Source organism: Apiospora aurea, assembly GCF_038362705.1.
Source record: "Apiospora aurea strain CBS 24483 chromosome Unknown utg000009l_segment0_segment0, whole genome shotgun sequence".
In the NCBI taxonomy this organism is placed as follows: domain Eukaryota; kingdom Fungi; phylum Ascomycota; class Sordariomycetes; order Amphisphaeriales; family Apiosporaceae; genus Apiospora; species Apiospora aurea.
This window is the reverse complement of record NW_027117396.1, coordinates 1,042,010-1,053,601: the sequence shown is the minus strand read 5'-3', so window position 1 is coordinate 1,053,601 and position 11,592 is coordinate 1,042,010. Positions and strand designations below refer to the sequence as shown.

The 11,592-nt window shown below is 47.4% G+C and overlaps 2 protein-coding genes across 2 annotated transcripts; one reads left to right on the top strand and one right to left on the bottom strand.

Annotated features, from left to right (window-relative positions):
* Nucleotides 1-3,383: 3,383 nt before the first annotated feature.
* PG986_013445 (uncharacterized protein) lies at nt 3,384-4,368 on the top strand (the record flags this gene model as incomplete). Its single annotated transcript, XM_066849667.1, has 3 exons — nt 3,384-3,482; nt 3,589-3,608; nt 4,200-4,368. 3 exons carry the CDS (start codon nt 3,384-3,386, stop codon nt 4,366-4,368), a joined length of 288 nt encoding a protein of 95 aa, XP_066693810.1.
* A 2,060-nt stretch (nt 4,369-6,428) lies between these two features.
* PG986_013444 (uncharacterized protein) lies at nt 6,429-10,467 on the bottom strand (the record flags this gene model as incomplete). Its single annotated transcript, XM_066849666.1, has 3 exons — nt 6,429-6,866; nt 6,933-9,550; nt 9,615-10,467. 3 exons carry the CDS (start codon nt 10,465-10,467, stop codon nt 6,429-6,431), a joined length of 3,909 nt encoding a protein of 1,302 aa, XP_066693809.1.
* Between the last annotated feature and the right edge of the window lie 1,125 nt (nt 10,468-11,592).

Below are 11,592 nucleotides of genomic sequence, written 5' to 3'. Positions count from 1 at the left end.
GGTAAAGGCTTAATTAAGCTTACGATTAGTAAAGGGGAGGCTAGGTAAAGATTCTTTATACTTTTAATAAATCTTATTAATATCGATAGGTTTACGTTCTCCGGTATTATACTACTCTAGGGGATAATTAATCTTTCGGTAGCTAATCTAGTAATAATTAAAGCAACGTCCTTTCTTTATTAACTTTTAAATCTCCTTAACGATAGTAGAAGGAGAGTAAATCTTAATTAAGGAGTTACTTATTAATAAAATAGATTTCGTAAAGATAACGGTCTTAAAACCGCCGGCTTTATTGTTTTTATTGCTAGAATTATTCTTAACGTTTAATAAAGAGGTAGGTTTATTAGACCGCTTTTTCTTTTTATTCGCGTTTATAAAGCTTTAAACTATTTACTTATAATACTTAACGTAAGTATTAAAGTTAATAGTTTCGTTAAAGTATATTGTAATAATAATAGTTATAACGTAAAGTATAAGTTTATTATAGAAGCTTTCTTTTTAAAAAGTACGGGGGAGTTTTTTTTTTTAGCTAATTAAACGAAATCGGATAAGAACTTTTAATATCCGGCTAAGGAAGTTATTTCTAATTAATCGTATTCCTTTTTAATCTTCTCGCGAGAGGTATAATCGAAATAACGCTCCTATAAATAATCGAGGAGTTTATTAATAATAATAATATAATTAAGGTAATAATTCTAAAGGAAAGATAATAATTTATAGGCGGCCTCTTTTTTTTATATAATTATAAATAACGCTAAACACTTAACTATTAAAGGTAAAATAATCGGCGTTCTCGGTTCGTATATCCTTAATTTAATAAAATTAAACTTCGAAAAGAACTTTATCCTTATCTTTATTATTATAAAAATCGTCGACTTTTATTTTATAACTTTTTTTATAACGGGTACCTTTATCGTTAATTATAATAAAGGGAGTGCTATTATATTTATTTATAATTAATCGGGTAATAGCGGTTTAAATATTATATAGCTACTTTAATCGGTTCGTCGATTCGATATTAGCTTTTATAAAGTTAATAGTTAAATCGTTTACGGTCGCCTTTACGGACTCCCGGGCGGTAATAGCTTTATTATAAGCCTTAATTAATTCCTTTAAAGTGGACTTTAACGAATCGAGTTCATTATTTAATTTATTAATTTTAAACTATTTTTCTATTAGGTTCTCGCCTTTATTAATATCGTAGTAGTTAAATAAAAGGAGAAAAGCTAGGTATTTAACTTAAATAGTAATTATATTTAGTTAAGAGTCCACTCGACGGGCTTTAATATAAAAGTCGAACATTTATGCCGTGCGAGCGTGATTTAGTAAGAAAGCGAGGTGTATTTTTTTAGAATAACTCGTTCGGATTATTATATATATTTTTAAACTTATTAATAATTATAAGTTTATTTTTAAAGGGCTATTTAATTTCTTTAACTTTAATTTACAAAGCGAAAGGGAAAGTAATTTTATTATTATCGCGTATATATTAATCGGATAGGGCATTTAATCGAGTTTATAAATCTTCGCTATTTAAATTACTGATAATAATGTCGTATTATAAGGACTAGGCCTCTTTTTTATAATCGTTCGAAATCGATAAGGGTGTAAAAGCTTTATCCGTTTTTTACGTTATCGGGGTTATTTTAGGTAGTTTATATTAACTCGGTCTCCGGGTTAATTAATAAGTTATATCGGTTAAAAGAGTGGCGGGAAAAGTAAGTTAACTTTTTATCGGATTCTTTAAGTTCGTTAACGAGCTTTACGAAAGCACTTTAATTAAATTATATATATCGTTTAACCTCGGCTTAAAAGGTACGATTATTTTCGTTATATATTATAGCGTATTTATTTCAGGGTAGATTATTAAACGCTAAAAGTTTTTAACGTTAATTAATTAAGGTTTACTTCTTTATCACGTAACGGTAAAAGTAATATTAATTAATTCGAATAAATAAATAAAATATTATATTATTAAATAATAAACAAGGCGGTCGTAAATAGTTACGCTATTAAGTCTTAATAAAATAAAGCTATAAGTAAGTTTTAAAATAAATAGAATTTACAATAAAGAAGGAAAGGAAAAGAAAATCAAGCTAAGGCTAATACAGTAGGTTAATTTTAATAATAAAGTGATAAGGTTAGTGTAAGGTCTCCACATTAACTAGTGTATAGGCTAATATATTATATTACTCGTCGCGTAATAATAAACCACGTTATATAATAATTAAAATATAAGTTTTAACCCTTAATTACACTTTTATTAATATACTTAAAACCTTTATTTTAAGCCTTTATAAGTGTAATTTTCCGTTTATTAATTACAGTTTATAATATTATAATAAGCTATTAAAAATCGGCTGGCTCGAGAAATCGTTACAGTTTCTAACACATTAGCACTTTCTACTACTTACAGTTACAGGGGTAACTACTATATTCGCACGAGAAGGACCGGATTCTACCAGCAGCACACGCATAAGGCAACGGCATCATACTATTTACTACGTGCACTGATGATGCCGACCAAATAGAGGAGGTGGCATGCAAATACTACATACTGCCTACCTGGGTTGCCGGGTTGAACCCCGTCTCGTTGCCTTGCTTCGATACTTGAGGTGTAGTAAGTAGAGGTAGGCAGGGCAGGTATCATGTTACCTGTATTGAGTATTCCATGATCATCATCAATACTTATTACACCCCTCTTAGCCTGCCGAGATCAGCCCGTGCCCGTCCAATACGGAGTGTTAATCGATCTAGAATCTGCTCAAGCAATTAACTAGAAAGTGACAAGTGACGAGACGAAGAACGGCTTCTCTTATCGCACGTGTGCCAGCTTATCGCCGGCGCCGCGGACAAAATCAGAACCTCAGAACCCCCACCTCGCTCGACCTCACTCCTCTAGGCATTGGCAATACAATACCTACATGTTTGATGCCAGCTGCTGAGTCCAGTAGGCCCCCCTAAAACAACCTTAGCACCGAGACAAGTTCACCTGTCGGGTCCAGTAGGTACTAGTCGGTACCTACAGCCCCCCCTAGATTGGTCGATGAAGAGGCTGGACCACGACCACGCATCCTCTGAAATTGTTAGCCTTGTGGCAAAAGGTGTGTGCTGTTTTTGATTATCGGAAAAGAAAGCGACGACTCCAGATTCCGGAGATATCTCCTTCGCAACCTACCACCCCCTGGTCGAGCTTCACTGTTACCTTGAGCCGGAGAGGAAGCCGTGTCCGTGTCGGACCGCATTTCGTCGTTTCTTAGCATTTTTTCCATGCGTGCATTGAGCCAGCCGAGATTGCATGACGCCGTAAGAGAAGAAACCTTGCCCCTCCCAAGATACCATCACGCCCACGCCGCTTCGCCCATCCCCAAGATCGCATCGCCATGTCCGGAAGCAAGGAGCGAGACAGCAACGAAAACGCCGGCTCCCCCGGCGGCTCCACGCCTATGGCGGCATCGTCGTCTCAGGCCGAAATGGCACAGGTGAGTGAGGGAGGGGAGTCTGGAACATATGAACTGCATACTTGCGCGCTCTTATCCCCGCATTTTCACCCAGCGAGCGGCTGACACGGCCCCATAACCGTTCTAGGCCTTCAAAGACCTCGCCAGGTACGTCTCGCGACTCTCTCTAGTCTGGCATGGGAAACATCCCTCTTCCGCCCTGTTCAATTCCGACTTTCCCATAGCACAAACACCTTTGGCAAGAATGCGCCTCCCGAACACCCATGCGCTCTCCTGCATCCATGCAATCTAATCCATGCATGCCTGCCTCGTGTGTGCTGCGTGGCGTGGTGTACTTAGTTAGGTACCAGGCAGTCAGTGTCCCAAGTGGCCCGCTGGCTTGAACCATCACAGCTTTGCTGTCCTCCACTCGTGCCACTCTCCCTGGTACCGGTCGGTCTAGATCGCCAGCGATGCGTATTCTCCTGAGCACCTTCTTCTCCATGGCCTGGATGGGAAACCCTTGTCTCACTCGGCCAGAATGCCGTCCAATACTTGATGGCATTCTGCAGGCCCCGTCTTGTCGGATAGCTCCCGAGAAGAAAGTTCAAACACTCCGCAAGTGCGGCCAGCGTACCGCGTCAGGCGGTGGTGTTGCCGCTGGTCATCATGGCATTATCGAATCCCCCATTCCCCTCGTGGGCCACGCAATTCATAGACGCCACTTGGGGGTAGCTGGCTAATTTCGAATCGGCACAGGGGTGAGCAGCAGGCTGCCGCGATGGAGGCAAACCTTACGAAGCTTGAAGCCAAGCTTGATGAACTCTTGGCCCAGTACGAGACAACCGCCGCATCTGGGTCACCTGACTTGGACAAGGCCGGCAGTAAGGGCAACGAAGGCAAAGAAGAGAAGAAAAAGGACGCCTGAAGATCAAGGACTGTGGACATGGTACGGTGTAGTTCGGGGGTTTTGTAGGTATGCTTTAGAGCCCAACCAAATGAAAGGATTGCATGCTTACCCGTTTCCTCTATTCAGCTTCACCATCATTCCGGTATCAGAAGAAGCAAGTTGCTTGAAGGTAGAAAGGGGTTAAGCCACACCTCTATGTAGGACTTGTATTCCCCATTGGATGAGTGACATGTTGAACAACATCATTGCAATGAAGCACCTGGTGGCCGTCTGATTGAAGCTATGCTTTTGATGCTTTTCGTGGCCATCCGCCAGTCTTTGTTAGCCCAGGCCATCCATCTCCTAGTTACCAACCATCTGATTGAGTATTGCAGGGTCGCTTCTTGACGTTACATCTAGCAGCAGGCTTGGCCATACTGTATCAACAGATATGGTCTTTGTCCACTTGGTTCAGTCGGTCAAAAACGTATTGCTGTAATATGCCAAACTTGGTTCGATGCGTCTTTAGCATTCCCATTCACTATGTTACTGCGACAGGGGACGGGACCAAGCGGCTTCGACACATCTCATCGCCGAATACCTCAGATAGGCCCGAGCCACGGTCCCGGGGCTGCAAAGCGAGCATGGCAAATTGACCAACCCAACGCCGGGCCCCGGGTTGGGCTCATTCCTTACTCCAAGCTATGGGGACGGGGACCTATTTCCCATACCACCGCTTCCCCTCCCCCTTTCGGCCGTCCGCGCAGCCTGGGAGCCTGGCAGTCGTAGAGGCCGTACCCGGGTCGGAGCGCAAAGGTGTTGGACAACCTTTGTTGCACTACTCCGTGTGGTATGCCGCAGCACGCTCTACGGCCAGCAGGCCGCGGCGGAAGACGACAGGGTAACCTGGGCAGTAGAATATATCGACATGCTTCTTAGCCAGCCCCGTCGTGCGGCCCTGATCATGAATTTGTCGGCGGAAATGGGGAACCCACGGCCGGCTTGGACCGACGAAAGCTTGCGGTGTCAAGTGAGGCGGACTAGTCACTATGTATCGGGCTTTGTTGTGGATTACAGACACGTGCCCGTCAAGTCGTGGGGGTGTGCATACAGAGCTTCGCTTGCAGAGATGTAATATGGTACTGATATTTGTATTGAATGGGCTGTATTGTCAGACCTTTGGCCACACTACAAAGGGGCATACCCCCTTTATCCTATGATCCCCGACCAGACGCCACAGCACCCCTCGTGTTGCTGATTTGCTGCGAACATCAAGACACATATTGGTTGTCACAGTCAGCAGCTATGTAGGTGGCTTCGTAGAAGAACGAGCTCATGTTTGATCGTACAGGCGGGTCACGAGCGCCACTCAGCATTCAATATATGATATAAATAAACTCCACCCCCCCTCCCCCCATATAAGGGTCATCGTCCGACAGGCCTGGCTTGAAGAGCTGATTTAGTCTCGAAAACCCCTCCCATGTATTGGTAGCCGCTGGTGACTACGTCCTCGCAAAGTACTCCAAACAACATGCAGCTAGAACTGCGCAAAGCAACATGTGATCCTACGCCTTTCCAGTTCAAGTCCTGGGCAAATGCAGCAACGGACTCCACCGTCCTGCCAATATCATAAGGATAGTCGACAGATCGAGGCCGCAAAAGTGAGATACCCGTCCCGAGTGAATAAACGCCAAAGAGAGTCTCAAACAAGTAACTGTGTTTGATCCTGTTCGCACCCATCCAGGTTGTACTTGATCTCGACAACCCCTATCATATACTAATGCATGGCCTCAATGGGCAACCGTGCTTCATAAAACCTTTCCATCCAAGAGTCCTGAAACGAGAGTAATAAAAAACATAAAAACAGGAATATTTCGTAACGCAGACCGTGATAGAAAAATTGCCGCAATGCAGGAGATGTGACGGACAGAGGGTATCAAGCTGACTGATGCTGAATACATGCGAGAAGGACAGATTGCTAACTCGGACAGCGGCGTAGTATAGCACTGCGTTTTCTTGTCCAAAACAAGCGGGCTTTGGTGACAGAAACATCAGTTGCTATGCGCCCGTAGGAGATGCTAAACAACCGCAATGCAACGTTAGTTGGTTGCTAAACAGGTTTCAGAAAGACTCGCATTACGTGCCCTTGCTAGTGGATCATCCTGATCTGCTGTCACCAGGGTTGGACTGGTGATGCTGCCCAGCGGCTCTGTCGAGGTAATAGCCCGAGGTTCCAAACTGGGCCGGGGCACGTTTGCTCCGTTTTGGAGGTGCTGGTTGCCCTGTTCTGTTGAACGTGCTAACTCACGTTCGCGGTTCTTCTCCAGCAGTGCCCCGCCGAGGGTAGCACACTTTAGGATCGTCTGGATAAGGTGGTTCTGCTGCAGTGGCTTGGAGAGGTACTCGTCCATCTGCGCTTGTATGCACTTTTCGCGGTCACCCATCATGGCGTGCGCCGTCAAGGCAATAATGGGTGTCCGTTGGGCGCCGAGACTCCGTTCGTATTCTCGGATCTTGCCCGTCGCCTCAAAACCGCCCTGAAAGTATACACGTCAGCTACGAGGGGATCCAGGGGTTGCACAGAGAAAAAAGGGGGGTCATACCATTATGGGCATCTGGACGTCCATCAGGATCACGTCGAACTTCTTCTCTTTCACCTTCTCCACGGCCTCGAGGCCGTTTCCGACTACCGTCACCACATGGTGATATTTCTCCAAGATTTTGACGGCTAACCTCTGGTTCACACGGTTGTCTTCAGCAAGGAGAATCTCGAAAGACCTCGTGTTATCTGCAAGGGAAGGCGTAGCACGATTCTCCAGTGCCGGAACCATACCGTTCCCGAGATCGATAGGCTTGCAAGGTGTTGTCATGTACGACGTGATACCCAGATCCAAGCACGATTTCAGACTGACGTGCACAACAGGGGCCAGCAGGACGATAGGGAGATATTTGAAATCATCGATAGCTCGTAGGCGTCGGGCTGTCTCGATAGAGTCGACAATAATGACGTCGTATGGCGGCTCATCAGAACCAAGGTCTCGGCTAGGACCTTCTTGGGTAACAACCACAGGGACCAGGCCAAGACTCTGAAGGATAGACACAATTTCCTTGCCGAAACGCGTCCGTCCCCTATCAACAAAGAGTACTTGGTGTTCCTTATACGGCTTCAATTGTTTTTCAATCATGGACAAGTCGCCGTTGGCGAGCTTGACGACGCACGTGAAATAGAACGAACTGCCCTTTCCGAACTCGCTCTGAACCCATACGTCACCACCCATCAGGCTGACTAGCCTCTTGGAAATTGAAAGCCCCAGACCAGTACCGCCAAACTTCCGCGTCATCGAGCCGTCTGCTTGCTGGAATGTATCGAAGATCAAATCCAGCTTATCCTGCGGGATTCCTATTCCCGTATCGGAGACGACAAACTCGAGCGCGTACTCGTTGGGGTGCTTGACCGTAGCGTTTTCGGCCTTGCTGATGGTGAGACTGACCTCGCCGTGTTCAGTGAACTTGATGGCGTTGCCTACAAGGTTGAGGATGATCTGGCGTAGACGGAAAGAGTCTCCCACCACGTAGTCTGGCACCGAGTGGTCCACGCGGTAGGTGAGATCCAAGAATTTCTCGTTGGCCTTGACGGCAAGCGTCTTGAGAGCATTGAACACAGTTCCTCGCAGAGTATACGGGATCTCCTCAATCACCATGCGCCTGGCCTCAATCTTGGACAAGTCCAGAATGTCATCAATGATGGTCAACAGACTGTTAGCCAAGTTGTTCACAATGTTCAGCATTTCTCTCTGATATTGCGTCAGGTCCGTGTCCAACGTCAACTGCGTCATGCCGATGATGCCGTTCATGGGTGTTCGAATCTCGTGCGACATGTTGGCCAGGAATTCAGACTTGGTCTTATTCGCCTGTTCAGCAGCTTCTCTCGCTTGCGTGTTTCGCTGGATACTGTCGCGGAGATTGTACACCATCTGGTTGATCTTTCGCTTCAGCTCATCCATCTCACCCGAGGCTTCGACGTCGACGAGTTTGGTGAAATTTCCATCGGTAGCAGCATTAGTGATATCGCCGAATGCTCTCACTTGGGTAGTCAAGTTGGTGGCCATGGTATTCACGTCGGTCGTGATTTCCTTCCACCTTCCCTTTAGACCGCCGACGTCTGCTTGACCGCCCATCTTGCCATCGACACCCACGTCCTTGGCGACTCGCTGGACTTCGTTGCAGAAAATAGAAAGTCTGTCAACCATGTTGTTTATGGTCTCTTTCAACACCGCAACCTCGCCCTTTGCTGGAACGCGGATCTTTTGGCTCATATCGCCGTCGGCGATGGCTTGTGTAACCATTGAAATACCCCGAACCTGAGTTGTGAGGTTCGAGGCCATTGTATTGACATTTTCGGTGAGGTCTTTCCACTTTCCTTCCACGTCGTCGACACGCGCCTGACCACCGAGTGTGCCGTCTGTGCCTACCTCCCTGGCCACTTTGCTGACTTCGAAAGCAAATGTACTCAAACGGTCCACCATGGAGTTGATAGTGTTTTTCAGATCCAAAATCTCGCCCCTGACTTCGACGCCAATCTTCTTAGTAAGGTCGCCTTTAGCCACGGCTGTGGTAACCTTGGAGATCTCTCGCACTTGGGTGGTCAAGTTCATGGCCATGCCGTTGACGTTGTCGGTCAGATCACGCCAGGTGCCTTGCACGTCATTAACGATAGCTTGGCCTCCCAGCCGTCCCTCTGTACCGACCTCCCGGGCAATTTTGGTGACCTCGGATGCAAACTGCTGGAGCTGGCCAACCATAGAGTTGATGGTCGACTTCAGCTCGAAGATTTCGCCCCTACACTCGGCTTGGACCTTCTGCGTCAGGTCACCTCTCGCGACTGCTGTTGTGACTTTGGCTATATCTCGGACTTGGGTGGTGAGGTTGTCGGCCATAGCATTGACGTTGACAGTCAGCTCGTTCCACATGCCTTGTACTCCCATTACATCCGCTTGTCCACCGAGCATGCCCTCGGTTCCGACATCGCGCGCCACACGACTGACCTCCGAAGCAAAAGTGCGCAGTTGATCGACCATGGTGTTGATAGTTTGTTGAAGTTGGAGAATTTCGCCCTTGGCAGGTCTTTCGATTTTCTTGGTCAAATCACCATGTGCGACCGCTGTCGTTACAGAAGCGATCTCGCGTACTTGGTCGGTGAGATTTTGAGCCATCACGTTCACTAGTAGACATTATTAGCACAACACGAACGACAACGAAATGAAGCAATGTGGACAACTACTCACCGTTGTCAGTCAACTCTTTCCAGGTACCGTCAACACCTTCAATCATGGCTTGGCCACCCAGCATGCCGTCCGTGCCGACCTCACGGGCAACCCGAGAGACTTCGCTGGAAAAGACCTGAAGTTGGTCCATCATGGTGTTTATCGTCCGCTTGAAAGTTGTGATCTCAGGGTCCATTTCCACCGAGTTCATCCGTACTCGTTTGCTCAAGTCACCATGAGCTACAGCGGTGGTAATCTCGCCAATCTCCCGCAAAGCCTTCTGGAAAGCCTCGTTGGCCTTTTGGTGTTTCCATAGCTCGCGTTCGAGGGTGGCGACACGCTCTTCTTCTAGGAGACGAAGCGCCTTCTCTTGCAGGGCCTTCTGCTCGATCAGCTGGGCATTGACGTTGGTCAACTCCTGGCGCTGATTGTCGAGGAGTTTGGACTGGTCGTCGATATGTTCACGTAATCCCTCCAGAGCTTCGTCAGTCAGCGACACATAGGCCTTTGGGGGCCGATCTTCAGTGCCAACATGGCGAATACTTGGGATCGGTGATAACTTAGATCGCATGAGAGACTTGCCGGTAATGGACCTGGGCGAGGATGTCTCTTCGCTGAAAAGAGGCTCGACCGTTGTTTCATTGGGTGTGGCCGGGAATACGGGCGCGTTAGACATGCTGGCCTTGGCCTCCAGGTGCTGGACCCTGGCAGCCAGCGCCGACAGCTCTCTTTCGAGAGCATCCTTGGCCGGGCTGGCTGGCCCCGGCAGTCTTGTCGACGAAGAGGGGGTTACGGCAATGGGCTCTTTGGGGTCACCGGCGGCTATCGTCTTGACTATGGCAGCAGCCGCTGCCAAAGCCGAATCGTCGGCCATGATTCTCATGACACAGATACTCGGCGGTGGGCGAGGTGATTCGATTTGGATTAGGTTTTGGGCAGTAGGTAAGGAGCGAATAATCAGGCCTAGCAAAGGCACAAATAATGTCGTGAATCACCAATTCATTGGCAACTGGATCTTGCGAGGTGTAAAGAAAAGCTCCCTTTCGTAAAGAAAACCAGGAGAGAATGATTTTTTTTGTGTTTGGCGTATCCTTATTCCGTGAGGTCGAATTTCATGCCCGGTCCCAGCGATGCGGTCGTTAAGCGGTCGGCGAACGGCTAGCACCAGCGGGTAGCCAACGTGGAGGGTGACTGGATAACGACAATGGGACTTCCCGTGAGGAGGTGTGTCGGGAGGGTCGTGGGTCAGAAACGCAGCCGCTCTTTGTTTTGTCCGATTCAGTCAAGCATGTATTAAGCGAGTTGCGATGACAGCAAAAAATGGATGAGTCGCAGCTGAGGTTGTCAAGCGGTTGGTTGTGTGATAGTTTTGATGGTTAAGGGATAGGATGGGAACTTGAAAGTGGAGGTGCTGAGATTCGGGTCGGGATCCCAGATAACTCGAGTTAGGAGCTTGTGTGCCGCAACTGTGGTAGTAGTGCGTGCGTGCGTGAGTGCGTGCGTGTGTGTCTCCCAGTCTCTCTCGCTTTCTCTCTCTCTGGTGTGTGTGTGCGTGTGTGCGCAGAGAGGTAGGTGTGTGTGTGTGTGTGTGTGTGTGTGTGTGTGTGTGTTTCTGTGGTCTGGTGGTTGTGCGTTGTGGAGGGAGAGCAAAGGAGTGAGAGAGCGAGAGTACAGTGTACTTCTGATATTGCCGTCAAATGCAAAAAGGTGGGTGGTTCACTGCAGTTATTAGGTGGCTGCACCCAAGGCCAAGCGAAGATAAGGCCTAAGAAAACAGGGGCAGGACGAGAAAGCGGAACAGCAGACAAAGCCAGGCAGGCTAAAGATGAAAATATGTACTGTCGGCCGCCAGCCCAGTACAAGAGAGGAGGGTGAGGAAAAGGGCATGGACATTGTAATGGCATGTCTTTCTGGTACCGCTTTTGCCATTGCCAAAGGGGGTTTGTGCTCCCCCAAATATGGACCCCGAACTACCTAGCCGCTATCCCAGGATCTTCGA